At 34.6% G+C, this 18,653-nt stretch overlaps 2 protein-coding genes across 2 annotated transcripts; both read left to right on the top strand.

The window, feature by feature from the left end:
* Positions 1–301: 301 nt before the first annotated feature.
* On the top strand, positions 302–18,170 carry LOC110021699 (protein RDM16). Its single transcript, XM_020720293.1, has 7 exons — positions 302–986; positions 15,488–15,565; positions 15,648–15,769; positions 15,855–16,313; positions 16,397–16,591; positions 16,674–16,831; positions 17,027–18,170. Exons 3-7 carry the CDS (start codon positions 15,653–15,655, stop codon positions 17,886–17,888), a joined length of 1,791 nt encoding a protein of 596 aa, XP_020575952.1. The 5' UTR covers positions 302–986; positions 15,488–15,565; positions 15,648–15,652; the 3' UTR covers positions 17,889–18,170.
* On the top strand, positions 2,366–7,252 carry LOC110021696 (zinc finger CCCH domain-containing protein 13-like). Its single transcript, XM_020720290.1, has 2 exons — positions 2,366–2,946; positions 7,192–7,252. The coding sequence occupies exons 1-2, from the start codon at positions 2,366–2,368 to the stop codon at positions 7,250–7,252; spliced, it is 642 nt and encodes a 213-aa protein (XP_020575949.1).
* Positions 18,171–18,653: the final 483 nt, after the last annotated feature.

The following is an 18,653-nucleotide window of genomic DNA, read 5'->3' as shown; positions in this document are numbered from 1 at the left end:
AAGACCGATCAAATCTTGTTTATTGGACGACTTAAATTGGGCTGACAAATATTATTCGTCATGTTACACACGAATTAATACTTGAATTTAACCTGATCGTCAACGAAGCTGTCCATACCAATCAAGATGAGGAAACAAACAGTGCGGGCAAGTCTAGAGCATCAATTTTAGGCAAGAAGAAAACTTCTTTTGCTATGATTTTGCGTGCGAGAGTGCGAGCAAGCAATGCATAAATGGATGCATTTAAATTATAAAATAAAATTAAAAAAATATATAAAAACTTACAATGTTTTATTTTTCCTGCGGGCTCATGCCATTCTTCCCGACGTCTACCGATCGCATGCCCTAGGGCAACCCCGTCGACTTTCCTCCTCGCACACGAGCTCCCTCTCCGGTCGGCGAGCCTCGCCGCCAGCGCCCCCTCCTCCTCACACGTGTGAGCCTGGTTTCCCCCCTTCCTTCGCGATCGAAGCCGCGACCCCCTATTCGCGTGCCCTAGCTTCTCCTAGCGAAAGCCGCCGGCGTATTCTTCCGCCCAAAGATCCTCGCCGGCGAACACTCTACTGCCTTCTCTCCTCCGAGCCGAGGCCATCCCCGGGGTTCTCTTTTAGCAGAGAGGCCGAACCTCTCGGCGTGCCCTAGTTTTCGTCGCGCCATCCTTAGCCCGAAGCTCTCGCCGGCCGGCGCTCATCGTCGACGCTTTGCTCCAGCCGGTCTCAGTTCTCCCTCACCAGCGTCCTTCCTCGACCGAGCTCTCTCTCGGCGAAGCTTCCGACAACAAAGCTACCGCTGAAGCCTACTCCACCTCGCCGGCGCAGCCTCTTGGTCGGAGTCCCTCCCTTCTGGTTCGCATTCCATTTAGGGCAGAGAAACTTCGTTTGATGGGCACCAACCGTATCTCAACTTGAAGAGGCCGATGCGTCTTTTATCCTTGTGAGGAGAGCTTCTTCCCAGACTTTGCTGGACGATGAGCAACCAACGCGACGGTATAACCTCCTCAGACTCTTCTTCTTTTACTTCATAGCCAGCCCTAGAGTTAGTTGAGTATAGACATGTGGGTTTGGTAACCCGCGTGGGGTGGATGTGTCGGTCTCCGTTAATCGGCGCAATTGCGCAATCACTTTGTAGAGCCTAGTGTTTCCTACTTTGGATGCTCCAATTTTTCCTTGGCGAAATTAGAAAGTTGAATTTTGCAGATGAGAAAGGTTGTGGCTAGCTCACTCTGTAAAGCCTCAAGATGTCATGAAATTGGGAAAAGCTTTGTGGCTAGCCCATTCCACGACGACGTGGAGAGTTTCCTCTCGAAATCCCCCGGAAGAAACTCCCCACATGCCTCGCCAAAAACAGGAGGCAGGTATGCCGCAAATCCAAGAGCATAAACCCCAGATTTCTATGTGAGGGCGTTAGCACAGGCACGATTCGCTATCAAACGTGTTTGATTTGCCTTGAATTGTATTGCATTTTGCTTGGAGCATGTTTGCATTAGCACTTTGCCTTGACCTGCCACCCCGGCCCGGTCAACATCACTTTCACATCGACTGACAGCTTTGGCTCGATCGACATCACTTTTGCCTCGACCGACCTCCCCGGCCCGATTAGTAGCACTTTAACCTCGACCGGCCACCCCAATCCGGTCGGCATCACTTATGCTTCGACCGGCCGCCCCATCTGGTCGGCAGTACTTATGCCTCGATCGGCCACCCCGGCCAGGTCGACAACACTTTCTCTTCAAATAGTGTATATTGTGCATGTGCAGGAGTCTGAATCCTTGCTTGCATGGTGCACTATACCCTGTATGTGCTTTTCATTTGCAAATGTGTGTGGTCATTATCGGGATGAGGTGTAATTCTCCCTAATGGCTTCCTATGCCTTAGGTGACTGAGCACAACTCCTCTATGGTTATGTGTTGCATGACATTTTGCATTGTTTTCATGGTGCTTGGGTTGCATTTTGAGGGTCCATTTACACACTCATCCCACTTGTATGATTCTCCTTAGTGAGGATCATCATCTTTAGAGCCGCTGACTCCTCGGTATGCCCAGTTTTTTGGCCTTTGCCTCCACGACATACCCACCCTTCAGGGTTACTGTCTCCACGACATACCCAACACTTCTTTCATGTGACTGTCTGCACTTGCATTTGCATGCATGCATTGATAGCGAGTCAGGTTAGGTAGGTGAGTGACCCCATATTGGTCACGATGTCTTAACAAATATTTCTACCCGGGTTAATGTTATATTGAGGTAAGTATGCGAATTGAGGGATATGCATGTAAATTTTTCACACCACATGATTCTTATATATTTATATATTTGACATTTCAGGTGTTATAAAAGTGAGGGAAGGGTTTTCTTATGAACAGTCCATGGAAAGGCGTCATAGGAAAAGGAAGGATAATAGGGGCAGTGATGATGAGGAAGTTGAACAGTCCATGGAGAGGCGTCATAGGAAGAGGAAGGATAATAGGGGCAGTGATGATGAGGAAATTGAGAATAACAGTGGCAAGCGTGTTAGGGTTTCTGATGCAAAGTATAGGAAATCAATGAGGCGTATTGAGGATAGGGATATGGATGATGCGGGCGTGTTGTCAGAAGATAGCAAAGATGGTAGGAAGGGAAAGACTTCTAAGGGTAGAAGGAATGAAGGAATAATGGTTACGGATGATGATATGAAGCACAGACTGAAGAAGAAGGAACAAGAAATGAATGGGAGTAGCAAACGTGGAAGAAGGTTACGTGATGATGCTGATAAGGTGGAGAAGATATATGCTGAAGAAGGAAAAGAAACTGTTAGAAAGGATCAGAGATTTAACGATGATGTTAAGAAGGAGAAGCTGGAAAGGTCTGTGGTGACAAAATCACCTGTTTCATCTGATAATGCCGAGGTTGAATCGAAAACCGAACGGTTGGCTGATGCTAATGGTGGCCGACACAATGTGTTTCAGCGGTTCATTAGCAAAAGTGAGTTTTTAATATCGTTATCTACCGTTTCTGTAAGATTGTTTCTTATTTATTCTTGCAATACACTCATTTTTTTATAAGTTGTTTTCTAGACGAGTCGCATCCATACATTTTGATAGTGCTTTGTATTTATATTTCTAATGAGCTAAGGTGGCTGCTTTGGGAATAACATTTTAGTGGTCATGTTAATTACAATGGTTCTTTTGTTTCATTAGCTGTTAACTCTGAGTGTGTTTGTGCCTACCACAGGGAACATGGCATATAAAACTCTTTATCCACTTGTTACCAGAAATAATAATAATAATAATAATAAATGATGAACCAATTATTATTACTTGGACAAAGATGGTTATTTTTTTGAATAGTAAGTCTGTAGTATGTACATAACTTGTCTCAAGTGTTCTGATTAAATCCTAAGCTGTAAAAGGTGCTATGTGAATAGAAGAATGAGTACTGCACATGAGTTTCTTAGTGTGTGAATGTAGTGACAGAAGTGTTATCAAGTATTGTAGTATTTAGCAGTTATGATGTTTTTTTTTAAAGAAGTGATATACAAAATACACTTAGGAAATTGTTAGTGACAAGTAGATTGAACTCATGATCCCTCTCCCACTGCTGCAGTATTCTTTTGAATGGTTAAGTTAATTCAAATGGCCATGCATTCAATATTAGTTGTGACAATACTGAAAGTTGGCTGCATATATTATCTAGAAAGCATCAATAAAACAATGTTCTTTATGATGAGTGTGAAAAGCCAATGCATGGCTTGTAGGATAATTGTAATTCATCTTACTTGAAGTGCATTTAGATGGAGTAAGAGAGGATGATGCCCAGGAATGCTCTAGGATAGCAAAGGGGGTGAGTGCACGGGGCTTAATTGAAGAGGAAGTATGTTATTTGGTGGTAGAGGATGCAATGAAAGTTTTGTGAGATAAGAGCTATATTGAGCAATTTTGAACTAATGGGAGCATATACCATTTACTGATTTTTATGAAGGTGTTTCAAATGCTTACTTTCAAGACTTGAGGTTTAAAATTAACATTTTTCTTTTAGAAATGGATGACATTATTTGAATTGTCAATCATTATTAGTATAATATTCATGAAAGACTAAGTTAAAAGAAGAAATTAATTCAAATCTTTTACTCTTGTTTATTGTGTTTCATAGAGTTAGACTGTGTGGAACATGAGTTATGGATTTTTTCCAGGCAAGCTAGTGTTATGAACTCCATGATCTTACTTGATTCTACTCTCAATTTTTTATCCACCCACTGTAATTTTCTCATCAGTTATTGATAAGTTCATTTTTTTTCTTTTATATCTGATGCACCTTATATTTACTTTCGTTTTTAACTAATTTCAATATTTGTTAAATAAAGATGTCTTCATTGAAGAATAGATGCATTTAGAATGCTTTTGCTAAATAACATGAATGTATATCCCTTGTAAGTATAAATAAAGTAGAAATGAAGAAATTGGGTTCATCAATTAGTAATGACAATCACGATAGAGCTGAGAGGATAGGAACCTAGATAATGAGATGAACTTGGCTAATTAAGTTGGCTTGTTTGATGAGATATTTTTGGGATACCTTTTGCCGTGCGATCTAGTTCCTTTGTTGCCAAATTTTATGGATATTATTGTTTGATAGTTGCTTTCAAGGTGCATTTTGGTGATTTTGAAGATTTTTTGTTGTATTATTTGATTTTATGCATTATTATAGAGGTTGGTATAATTTTTTGTTGATATTAGTGATTTTTATTTTAAGTGAGATAATAGCTTTCCAGTTGTTTGGGTTTATTTAATTTGGATAATTATTCATTGGTTTAAATATGTTACACATAATCGAGATACACTTAGGATTAATTTAAGGTTACTTTTGGACTGTATGTGTGGCAGAAAAAAGTAAAATTGTAGTGTTTGTTTGGCTGAAAAATTAGACAATTTTGTTATATTTTTTTAGAACATGATTTAGAAAAGTTATATTTGACAAAGCTAAATAGAAATTGTGGATAAAATTTATCTTTTTAAAAGCTACTTTTATTAAGGGTCTTTATGGATCAACATACTGTATAGCTTTGTTTGGCCACTACTTTCTTCTTGTTTTGCAGAAATTTTTGTGGTGCAAAGCTGTTTATGAGAACCACAGCTATTACTGTGTAGTAGCTGTAAAAAAGTTGTCCTTTTTTTCTAAAATAAAAATATTTAAATGCCTTCAGCAGTTTTCACAAAATTTGCTCGCTACGCAATAGCTGTTCAACCATTTTTACAAAAGCTTCAGCTGTCTCAAACGGATTCTAAATTAGTTATTTTCATGTGCTTGCATGGGGATTATCTTTGTAGTGTCTAAAATGTTTCTTGGTTGATTAGTATTTGTATATTATTGTTTGATAATTAGTGCAAATTCACACTTTGATACTTTTATAGAGGGTCTTTGAAGAATTTTGATGATATTGTTTAGTTTCATATGTATAGACATAGATACAAGTTTAAATTGATAGTTTTGATTTTTCTTTTAAATGGGTTATTAGCCTTCCAAATGTCTTGGATGTAGTATTTGATATGAATAATTTACATAATTAAAATGGGTTATTTTTGTGGTTTAATTACTATATCTATATTCCATTTGAGATTAAATCTGTATTTCATTGCAACAAGACAAGGCCCTATGTTAGTGTTTTGAAGGGCGCCAGCCCTTGTTATTTGCGCGGTAGATGACCTATTTGTTTTTCATATTGGTGGCACGACTAGCATTGTGATGTCATGGAATATATGAGGAATGGCTTGTGGCTAACATATGGATGTCTTATGGGTAACACGTGACAATGTTGGACCACCTGCATCCTGGGATTAGGATTGTAACTCAGCTGAGTTTGAAAACCCAACAAAAATCCAAGCTAGCTGAACGTATCTCATCTGCTTGTGATCATGAGTTGAAATGTTAAATTATACTTATAATTTTTGAAATATAGGTCTTTATGTAAAAAATTATAATATTAACTATTATCGACATTATAAAAAGTTTTAATGCTCATTAAGTACTGGGTCTTAACTTTCTAATAATCTTATTTGGTCAAAGAGCCTTCTACATGATTTTGTTTTTGGTAGAAAGAAGTAAATATGAAATAGAATGTCAACTTTGCCATATGTCCCAACCTGCTTTTAAACTATTTGCTGTAAATCAAATTGATATCATAGCTTTGGGTATGTTAACGCAACACTTAGAAGTGGGACTAGCTATTAGGATAAGCTAGCAGATTGTGAATGCATGAGATTTCAACAACCTTTGCAAAATCATTGGTTGAATTATTGAGTTAACAAATTCAATTGTGTGATGTCATTAATTTAGTTAAAGCATGAATCAACATATTGGAAGCTAAACAAATTCTTGTTCATAATCTTGAAGTTGATTCCAACCATAATGCTGAGCCAATTCAATTGTATGTTAATAGTGTTAGCAGAAAGAAGGAGTGTTTACTTACAATTCTTATGAAAATCACAAACTTTTAAAAAAAAAAAAAAAAGGTTATAAGTGGAATAATAAGAAGGGTAAAATTACAATATCTACTTTTGATGATAATATTGATCCTGAAAATTTTACTAATCAAGTACTGCATTTGGATAACTTTTTGGAATGGAAAATCATAACTTAACAATTACAAACAATATTTTCCAAAAGTGAAATTAATTATGCATAATAAACTTTATTGAACAAACACACAAGGGGAAAGAAGTAAAAATGAAAGAAATTAAAAAAAATTGTTTTTCTTATCAGCATTTTTTACTTTATAATTTAATTTATTCAACAAGAGTCGATATTTGCAATTGAACACGCGAACATAATCGAAGTGTCACTATTGTATTCTGAAACAATTGAAGATTTTAGAAGCACGGTCTCTAGTTTTAGGTATGGTTTGAGATTTGACATAAAAAGAGATGATATCTCGCTTAATTCTATACTTTGAGCATACTTTTTAGTTTGCATTAGATTTTGAGTAAATTTTGGAATTCTAGGTTTTAGTAGTTACTATATATTTTTAGGAAGGGCTTCATTTTGCTAAAGCATCTAAGTCCAATCTCTTGGATCTTACGCGATAAGTATTAAGGATACTAAAAGGATTAATTGCCTGCGCATTTGGGCTTTAGATTTTTGCCAAGCCCTTTTTAGATGACATCAAATTGGTCATTACATTAATGAGTATTAAAGTAGGATTTTGCATATAAATGTGCAGGAGGATCAAGGATGATACTAAAATCTGGGATTCCGATGATGCTATTGAATTTGATGAGTAATTTACTGAGAATGTTCAAGTTGATATTTCTTAAATATCATATGTTGCATCGAGTTACTTCTAATGTTGAATATGATTTATGGAGAATTGTTACATTTTTTTTAACATTAGGAAGATTTTTGGATACTCATAATAGAATGTTGTATCAATTCTGTGTCTATCTATAGATTGCATGAATTTGAAATCTGAATTATCATAAAGTATCACAAATAATTAAAAAAAATATTTTTATCTCAAAAGTGTTCAAGTATGATTCAATTAATTATCTATACTAGTAGAATCCGTTGTGCTAATGGATGTTGCTCTTGTTTTTCTGGGTAGATTTTTGCCTTATATTTTAGATGCTACATATTTTTGGGAGTTCAACCGTGTAGGGTTTTATGATTAACGAGGAAATAGAAGCTTGAAACCTACGGTGCCTAAGGGTAACCTTGATCTACAAATTAATATTTTCTTCCAAATGATGTGAAAATAACCATGAATTTCAAAATGAGAGTAAGCATGAGAGCATCATATATGGCTTGGTGCTTGTTGAGTCACATAATGATTGTTTGAGGTTGTGGTTCTGTTTGATGATCAAATATTGATTGATTTTAAAGCTATTTATTTGATGAATTTCTTATTGATTTAGATCTAGATTATTATTGCCTAATTTAACTTATTAAAGGATGAATCAAACTAAACATATTGAATTTAAGAGATAAATTACATTATTTCAGAAGAGATTTATTAGGGAAAGCATGAAGCCTTGTCTTTATATTTTGCTTAAACCTTAAAAAGATATAGTTGGTGTGTGTATGTATGTTATATAACGACCATGCAAATTAACATTAAAAATAGATTTTCTATACTTTGTTTGGATAATATGGTATATATGACACATCGTGCTGGGATCTATTCTAAAGATGATTTGATTAATAATTATCATCAAGTTAGAAGGAGGGAATGTGATGAAAGAAAACTCTTTAAACACTTAAAATAGATTATTATGGTTGGTATTCCCTTTGGATTAACCAATTCATATAACATTTTTTTTATAATATTGAATTATATATTGTGATATTTTATTGACAAATTTTTTTATTTACTTTTGTGATGTATTAATTTTTAGCAAGATGTGATACAATTATTTGGCACATTTGAGAAGGTATTTGTGGTTTTTTTTAGTAGGAATGTATTTATCTGGGTCGAAAGAATGTTCCTTTGTCAGTGCATTTGTGATATTTTTAGGATTTATTGTGTATAGGGACAAATTATCTATTGGTTCTCACATTGTCAAAGAAATTGTTGATTGAGTAAAGCCCATTAATACACATGATATTAAGGTTTTTATAGTCTGACTCTTTTTTTATAAATAATTTATTAAAGAGTTCACTACCATCATTGATCCATTAACAAAGTGCATGAAGAAAGGCAAATTCATATCCACTAAAGCTGCTGAACATTCTTTTACTGAGATTTAAATAAAGACTTAAAAATGCAGCTATGCTTAAGTCTACTTGATTTTAATGCTTGAGGTTTCTTGTGATGCACCTCTAGTGTTGATATTGGAGTCGTGTTAAAGTTAGGAGGGCGTCTTGTTGCATTCTTTCATGACAAATGGAATCATGTTATACATCAATTTTTAAAGTATGAAAGGCATTTTTGTACTCTTTTATTTGAAGAATTTGTATCATACCCGGATCATGTTTTGAAATATTTGGGTTTTCAAAAGAAGTTGGATAATGACATACCAATTCAGTTGAGTTTTTATTGGAATATTATTTTGTCCTTGAACAGTATGCTGGAACTAAAATGAACTTGTTGACGCATTAAGTTTCTAATCATTCGATACAGTGGATGTTAAAACTGGGTTAAAACTATATGATTACTTTGATCATATATAAATTGCTAATTTTAAGGATATTCGCGAAATTTACCAAGGCTTCAATAATAATCTAGTTTTTCTTTAAAATGATTTCATGCTTTAAGTTGATTATTTGTTTAAGTGATTTCTTCTTTGCATTTCTTTTTAATCATTGAGAGACTCGATTCTAAACCTACATGCTGGAACTGGTTTTCTGGTATGTATAAGATTATTTTCATGACTGAGGATATATATTTGAGGCCAAATCTAAAAGGGGACATTGCACATAAGTGTAGAACTTGTTATTCTACTTAATGTGGGAAACATATCATAAGGCCTGTACGTGCATGCATTATCATTATTTTTATTGAGCCCTGAAAAGTAGTTAGTTTTATGTTAGGTTTACCACAATCATTGAGAAAGAATGACTTTCTTTTTTAATATGGTAGATCATCTTTGAATATAACATTAAAATATTTATGTTTCTTATCTTACTAAACTACGAGTTAATGAGATGTGTAAGATATATGGGTTTCCTAAAAGGAAAAATTTAGTTTTGATAGGGAGATACGATTCAATAGTTATTTATGGAAAAACTCATTGGAGGAAAATAGTGAACAGCTTAAATTTTTAACTGTTCATTGCCCACAATGCAGTAGATAAATTGTAGTAAATAGAGGTTTGGGAGATGTATTACATTATTTAATTAAAGAACAAGCATTTGAACTGGATTTAATATTTACTTAAAATTGAGTTACCATGCAATTTTGTTACTAGTAAGTCTACCAGCATGAGTCCCTTTGAGATTATCACAAGGTTTCAACATAGAAAATCTAATGGGTATCATTGAACTTTCTATAGTGTACGGGCCTAGTACATTTGCACAATGTATGCATGTTTTGCATGAAACTATACAAAATCTTTTAGCTAGCATTTACGTGCTTTATATTATGAACAAACGGTACATGGGGTTTAAAGAAGATAATAAAATCATGGCTAGGAACTTTCAAGAATTTAAATGCAAGAATGGCAGGACCATTTAAAATTTTCAACGAATTGGAACAACTACATATAACTTGAAAAATTTAGGAAATTCTTGCATTAATCTTCTTTTAAAGTGTTTGATTTAGTTTTATTTCATGACCATATTATCAATTCTTTTGGGTTTTCTCTCTTTCAACTCTCCTTTTATAAATTAAACTTCAACTCTTTGCCAGATACATATAGTGCTTCTTCTCGAGGCTATTCTAGATTATGGGATTATGTCAATTGGTGCTAGTGAATTCTAGAGATATTTTGTTCATTGGCAAGATGTACTTGTGATGAATAATGTCTTTGTAGGAATCTTAAAATTTATGCCCTGATTTTCTTGGTGACTATAAAATGCTAAAATTTGAGCCGAATTTATCCAAGCTGTGTAGATTTGATAAAAAATTTCATGCTTCTAGTTAGGAACATCACAAAATGTTTTGAGCTAATTTATTTATTTTATTGGTTGATTTATTTTTTGTAGTCTTGGTATTTTGTGGCTTGTTTATGATGATGGCCTGAAAAAATATATATTTGTTATTTCTTAATGATAGATTGGTATATGTGATTTGCTGTGAGATCATTTTGGTTTGGTTCTTCGATATCATTGGGCTAATTCAAGTGCTTCCTATGGTTCTTATTTGTTTGTCATTATGGGGACAATATCAAAAGCTCGATTCGTTAGAATTGAATATTTCAAGTTGGGTAGAATGCTGTGGGGGACTTGAGCTTGGTACCGTTACCTGTTTCTATTTATGGGGTTGGTTTAGTTATCTGCAAATTTTTGAATACTGCATACTATGGTTTTGTTGTTCTGCTTCATCAATATTGCTAACTCCACTTTTGTTTGTTGTGACATTTTTACTTCTTGAGGGCATTTAATGGAGAAAGTAATGGTTATTTTTGAATGGTATAGCTGATTGCTACTTTTTGAGTTATATTTCATTGGTTGTATATTACTTGTATAGTTTTATTCACGGGATTTTAGTGGCTTTTTTAATTCCTGATTAGATTTAAAATATGAGCTTTTGTTATTTGAAGTTGGACTGGTTTGACTTTTTCCCACCATATCTATTAACTTTATCTTGATTTGTCTATAAATATAATTGCTTTGATGCATTATCCAATTTAAGTTATTAAATTTCTTATTCTAATTTTCAATCTTGTGTGCGTGCCTATTGAATTTGAAATCCTTAACGCAAGTTACATGTTTGATTATATAATTCTGGTGTGAGGCCTAGATTTGATTATATTTAAGATTTGAACTCTTTTATTTTGAATTAGTTTGGGCTGTTTCTTGGTCAACCATATCTACTAACTTTGGCAATTAGGATGATGAGTCTATATATTAAATGTTTTTATGCCTGTAAATTAGACTTTGTTTCTTTAAAATTTTATATTTTAATTTGAAATCTTTAGCTGTACTCGGATTCGTGGTTCCTTCTAATGCACTACAGGTTTGACTATCGAATTCCTGGAAAATTCATCTCTTTATATTGGTTTGAGGCTTATATTTCTTTGTTAAGTACTATCCTTGACTGAATTTTTCCTAGATAATTTATTATTGATTGTTAGTATTCTTTATTTTATGTAAATTTGACACAACTTGGAATCTCTTTGTGGCGAGTAAATTACAGTTGCTCTTTGGTTATATATGGTTCAGATATCTTTTTCACAAGTATCAGTTTTAATTCTCGTATTTATTTTTTGAATTTAAAGCTTACTCTCTTTGATGTTTGTTACAAGTACTTCTCATAACATTTTCTCAGGCGTAGTTTACAAAACAAACTTCTTTATCAAGAACTTTTGTAGTAATAATTGATTTCTTTGAAAGAAAATCTAGCAGTACGAGAATTCATCTACTAGAGGAAGAAATGCTACATCAAGTAGTTCTAGACGATAGTAAGACGGAATATATTCTAACGTCTGACCCCCATGATGCTTGTGGAATAAATAAGATGTAGGTATGCACTTTAGTTTGAGTATCTTTTTTTTTTATAGCGCGTCAAGTGCTACCCACAATTTCTTCATCATGCAGCTCTTATAACAAAAACATAAAAATAAAAAAAACTTGTTAGTTAACAGGAATATTCAACTTAGAACATTATGTGCCAGTCCCTCGAGTTATGATGGAAGTTTGGTCTTGTTTGAAATTTTGAATGAAGACTAACTTGTCAAGAGCTTTCTTTAAGGGTGGTTAGGCGGCTATGATAGGATTGGATCATAATAAATCTAATAGGACCAAGTTTGTATGTGTAATTTAAACTTTTTATTAACTTTTAAAGTTGATGGTTGTTATCATTTTATTTATGGAGGTTTGGGGTTAGTGTGATGCAGTGGATATGATGGTGTAAGGAGATGTTGGTGAACACAGTGGAAGTGAATTAGAGTTTTGGAAGGTAGAGATCCAAAGGTAGCTAAAATCTGTTAAGTGATGGTGGGTTTTGAGCTAATTTTTTGGTGGCTGCTTCTGTGTGGAGCTTAAGAGAGCTTTATATGTTGAGATATGATGTGTGTAATTATCTTTTTGAAAGTTGGGGTTGTTCGAAATAAGGATATGGAGTCATTTAGGGTGATTAGAATGCCGTTTGGTTGAGTTTGGACAAATTTTGAGTGGTTTAAGTATTTTATTTGTAAGTTATTGTAGAAGTTCAGGAGCTTAGAGATAACCTTCAGATCATTCAAAGGGGAGCGTAGATGTGAAATGCAAAAAAAAAAAAAAGAAAAAAAGAAAGAAAAAAGAAAACACACACACACACAAATATATTCAAGGTCATTAACATAAGATTAAGTTGTTAGCTACTAAATTTTACTCAAGTAGAAAGGAAAGTGTTTTCGAAATAATTGCTATTTTACTTCATTGCCTTTTTTTCATAGATTCTATGGTATTTATAAGCTTAAGCTTTACACATAAGGAGAAGATAACACAATTAAATGATAGACAAATAATAGTAAATGCATCAATGTCATTATTTTTTATTTTATAACCCTCTGTTGTATCCATTGTATGAAGTTGCTGGAAGATGGAACAACTATTTAGAAGTCTTAAGAGACTATATTTGCTACGAGTTGGATTTTGATGATTTGGCAAGTGAAGTGTACGGATGATGTGATATTGTGGACCTCACTTAGGCGATGTTGCATTGTTTATCACTTAGATAATAATTCTAGCTCATTAATTTTTTTTTTTTTGTAACATTCTTACGTGAAATGTAACATCCAATGTTTACACATGAAATTAAATTTATTGGAATAACAAAAGAATTGATAATACGTGAAATATCAGAGTAGTCAAGTATTGGTCTGCAACAACTCCTCTTTGGGAATAGTTTTTGGTAGAATTAAATTTGGTGATATTGGAAAGAAATTTGAAAATACAAATGCAACAGGCAAACATGATATTGAAAAGAACTAGGAAAGCAAATAGTCATTGTGAATATAAATGAATCATTCTAACAATAAGATTCAAATGACAAGAATGAAAGCATGCAAACCTTAGATAACCATTTTATCTTTTCCAATTTAAATAAAAAATTCTAATATAATTGACCTAAAAATGTGCAAAATATGTCATCAAATCAAGGATTGACCTGATAGAAAAATTCATTGAAAAATAAGATTATTTTTTTAATAAAAAAATAAGCCTAGGGATGGGAATTTTAGAAAGAGAAAAACAAGAAAAGAACACATTCAAGTTTAAAAAACTAACAAAAAATTCTAATAGAAAAATGATTTACTAAACTCATTTCCAATGCATGGAAATAAACATTGTTTAATCTATAATACCAAAATGATGGAGGATGAAAAAAAATGATCCAAACAATTATTTTAGTGGCTGAGCCACGAAGTCCACTATAAGGAGGAGGCCCCTCAAATTCTACTATTACATGGCTTTGATACCAACTTATGCAATGAATATGGTGGTTATTGATGTGTAGCTTATTGGTGATTATTTTTTTTGGCGCGAGGGGATGTAGGGGAACCAATGGAAGTGTTTTGGGGTTTGAAAAGGTTTTGGAGGGTGCAATTCCAAAGATAGTTAAGCTCTAACAGGGGACAATGAGGTTTGGAATAAATTTTTGAAGTTCAATGCTATGTGGAGTTTACGAGGATATATGCTGAAATGTGGTTGGTGTAGTATTATTTTAAACTTTTCACCACTTTTTACCACTACGTTTATCAATAATATCAATCATTAATTAATTTGAGTTGTATGGGTGCTTTTTTTCCTTCTCAATTTTGAGTTACATGTGTATTAAAGTTTTTATTTTGAAATCAAATTAAATTAAATAGGAATCACTTTAGATTTAACATTTGTCATTAGTATTTTTCAACTCTTTTCATATTAAATCGACATGGAAGTCTTGTCTAATACTATTTCAATGATCACCGCAACTTTCTATCATTAAAGTGTTTTTTGATGTATTCTTGTTTATATATCTCTTTTTGTCTGTCAACTGAGGTTTGCTTTGTAATCCTGGACCCACGCAATAACATCTTGCTTATGAATAAAACCCTAGACAAGTTCACACTTTTGGTTTCAGCTGATGTGACTAAAATCAAATTTAGCGGTTAATTATATAAATATATGCCCTTAGTGATGTTTACGAAGCCTTTATTAGAGTTGAAGATCTTAGATCTTCGTAAATCATCTGGTGTACTATAAAAATATTTCTGATTAAACTGTATGTTTTGGTAAAAGGATTATGATATGAGTATCAGCCTTTATTTGATACAATCTCATCCGCATGTCAAAGATTTTATATCTGACAAACCCTTATGTTTGGATTGAGGAATTCATATCTATAGAAAGTATGTTTTATCTGAATAAATTGTCGGATACTTTATAAATCTTCTTACTGGAGCATACTGGATCAAAGATTATCTAACAAACAGTTATTGAAGTGATCAAAGTATCTTTGGCATTTCTTTTTGTAGCTTTAGTTATTTGCAAATGATATGGCTTCGTTTTAATTGTGAATCTATTTGGCGAGTGTAGTACTACTCTCGGTTTAATTTTGATCTGTAAATTAAGTAGATTGCATTGTTATCTTCATCTAACTCCCACTTTGATGAAATGAGTTTTATTGAATTCTTGTTTATGACGGATTTCATTTGGTCCCCAAATCCATCACATCAAGAATTATTTTTGGTGCCATACGCGGGAATGACAGACTTCATTTGGCACCCCAGCTCTGGCAGCATGGATTCAGTTTTCTAAAACTCGAGTGCTCAAAAGTTCTTCAGCATCACTTATAAATTGTTTTATTGACCTTTTCTCGATACCTTATGATGCTTAGTGTTTCTTTTCTCTGTCTCTGCCATCTCTGTAATGTACTTTTTTCTTTTCTATTTATGCAGGCTTTTGCTGAGGAACCACTTGCTGTAGCGTCAAAGGTTTCCAAGACTTCATCCAATTCTCATTCCATACATGCTAAGGTATCATTAATTACTGCCACCAATGAAAATGAGGGAGTTAGTGTTATCAGATCTGATGAGGTTACTGGAAAATCTAGTACAGATGGAATGGCATCCTCAGTTGCTGGCAAAAGTGGCAGCTTGTCTCGCGATGCTTTAGCGAAAGCTAAGAAAGCTTTGCAAATACAGAAACAATTGTCGGAAAAGCTGAAGAAGCTTCCTGTGGTAAATGATCTGTACGGTACTACAGTAATGAATTAATTTTGTAAGATGTTGGCATGCCTAATCTTTCTGCTGTTTTACTTCACAGCTAAATAAGCAGTCCAGTGCAGGTTATGTTGATAGTCTTCACGCAGAATCTTTGAAACCTTCAGGTGCTGCAAGTAGACATGGTGCTTCTTTTTCCTCGTCTGCTTCTACTTCAATGCCTATTCAGATGCCATCTGCTCCAAATGTTTCTGTTGGGTCTGCACCATCTGGGAATGCATTAAATGCAGGTCGTGAGGGTAACGCACCTCTCCTTGCAACTGCAGCTAGTTATGAGGCAGTGAAGCGTGCACAAGAGCTTGCTGCACGAATGGGATTTCGTCAGGATCCTGATTTTGCACCTCTCATAAATATGTTTCCTGGGTCAGCTGTGACTGATGCTGGACTGCTGCCAAAATCTACCAAAGTTCCAGTTCTGCGATTAGATGCCCAGGGGCGAGAAATAGATGAGCACGGCAATGTTATTAACAAACCCAAGGCGACAAATCTTAGCACATTGAAGGTATGTAGATATCAATTTATTTCATTTGTAATTCACGGTAATATTCTTTTTTAAAGAAACTTTACATTTGTTTTGTTAACCAGGTTAATATAAATAAGCAGAAGAAAGAGGCTTTTCAGATACTCAGACCAGAACTTGATGCTGTTCCAGAGCAGAATGCACATTTTGATACTGGTATAGGTATCAATAAAGAAAAGCTGTTGAGGCCTAAAAGGGCATCATTTCAGTTTGTGGAGGAGGGAAAATGGTCAAAGCAGGCAGAGGTTATGAAAATCAAGGTAATATCAGCATTGTGTCACTGCTTTTTGCCTAACTTCTAAACTTGTTTTAATGAATTTAATTTAGTGCCTATTCTGACAGAATCAATTTGGAGAAGCCCAAGCAAAGGAACTGAAGGTAAAGCAGTCACAGCTTGCAAAGGCAAAGGCTGAACCTGATGATAACCCAAATTTAATTGCAATTGGCGAGAGAACTTTCAAAGAGAAAAAGAAGGATGAAATTCCTGAATTAGAATGGTGGTAAGTGACCAATGCTTTTAACATTAGTGTTTTATTTTATTTTACTGTTTTTAAAAAGGCGTGTGCTGTGAAGCGTGTGGCTTGAATCTGTGCTCTTGAAGATACAAACCAGTGGGCCTCAAATACCTTCACATTAACATGATTTTGCTTTTATTGTCAAACAAATTATTATTGAAAGTTGTAAGTTTTTATCAGGGACAAATCATACTTACCTTCTGGTACCTATCAAGATATTTCTGAAGATAATTTGAACCTAGAGAAGATAACCATCTATGTCGAGCACCCTCGTCCAATCGAACCGCCAGCAGAGCCTGCTCCACCGCCGCCCCAGCCTTTGAAGTTAACCAAGAAAGAGCAGAAGAAACTCAGGACACAGAGAAGACTTGCCAAAGAAAGAGATAGGCAGGAGATGATAAGGCAAGGTCTGATTGAACCCCCAAAACCCAAAATAAAGATGAGCAACCTCATGAAAGTCCTTTCCTCTGAGGCTACCCAGGATCCAACCAAAATGGAAAAGGAAGTTAGAGCTGCTGCACTTGAGCGTGAGCAAGCTCATATGGATAGAAATATCGCCCGCAAGCTTACTCCACAAGAGCGCCGTGAGAAGAAAGAGAGAAAGCTCTTTGAGGATCCTTCCATGCTTGAGACTTTTGTTTCTGTCTACAGAATTGATGACCTTTCACATCCTCAAACACGCTTTAAGGTTGATGTGAATGCCCAGGAAAACCGCCTCACGGGATGTTTGGTGATATCTGATGGTCTGAGTGTCGTGGTTGTTGAAGGGGTCCGGAAATCCATTAAAAGGTATGGTAAGCTGATGCTGAAGCGAATTAACTGGGCAGCTGCTGTTGCAGATGATGAAAATGGAGATGAGGACAAGGCGGCTCGTCTTAATAAGTGTGTTCTTGTATGGCAGGGCAGCACGGCTAAGCCAAACTTTAATAGATTCCTTCTGCACCAGTGCAGAAGTGATGCTGCTGCCCGAAAAGTGTTTGCTGATGCTGGCGTTCCTCACTATTGGGATTTGGCTGTTAACTTCTCGGATGAATTATCCTGAAACTTCGAAGGGCGATTGTTAATTTTATGTTGGAAAGTTTTGATTAATGATTTAAGGTTTAAATATTACTTCTGCTGTGACAAGGTGCTCCTCTATATTAAGAACAATAACATGATTATGTAATCTGCAGTTGAGATGAAATTGTGGTTTTTGGTATCATTAGTTTAAAGCGTGGTGTTCTGAATGAGGCGGACCTTTCAGTATTGGGATGTGCTTGTAACCAACTGAAATTGCTTCTATTTTGCGTCAGCAAACTTTAAATGCAAATGATATTTGAGACTAGGATTAAGTTTTACTTCTAGGCTTTAGAGACTGATTAATGCTGTAAATGCTCTGATCTTGTTTTTGGTATTACTGATTCTTATGTGCCTTGATGGCTTCTTTTGTAAAAAAAATCTCTCTAGTTGTCATTTGTCATGCATGCTTTTGGAGTCTATAAAACCATCATATTAGTTCACATATTTTTTCAATATGGGTTTAAACGGTTTCAGAGAGGATTATTTCATCCCCTCATTTAGAGAGTACATGGACTAAATGAAGACTTTTATAGATTCTGAGATTAAAATGTCTCCCCTATAAAAGTCAAGGAATTAATTTGGCAATTTTTTTTTTAATCAATTTGCTTGTGCCTGTTCCACCATTTTTTTATTCAAATTATAATTTGATGCAATTTTCAAATTGGATAATGAATTAATTTTGATGTTGTTTTTCTGCGCTTGGAACATGTCCTGTCAAAAGTTTGTGCCATCGTAGTCAGGCCATGAT

Source organism: Phalaenopsis equestris, unplaced genomic scaffold, assembly GCF_001263595.1.
Source record: "Phalaenopsis equestris unplaced genomic scaffold, ASM126359v1 Scaffold000140, whole genome shotgun sequence".
NCBI lineage: Eukaryota > Viridiplantae > Streptophyta > Magnoliopsida > Asparagales > Orchidaceae > Phalaenopsis > Phalaenopsis equestris.
Note: the sequence above shows the minus strand (reverse complement) of the source record. Positions and strands in the feature narration are given on the sequence as shown.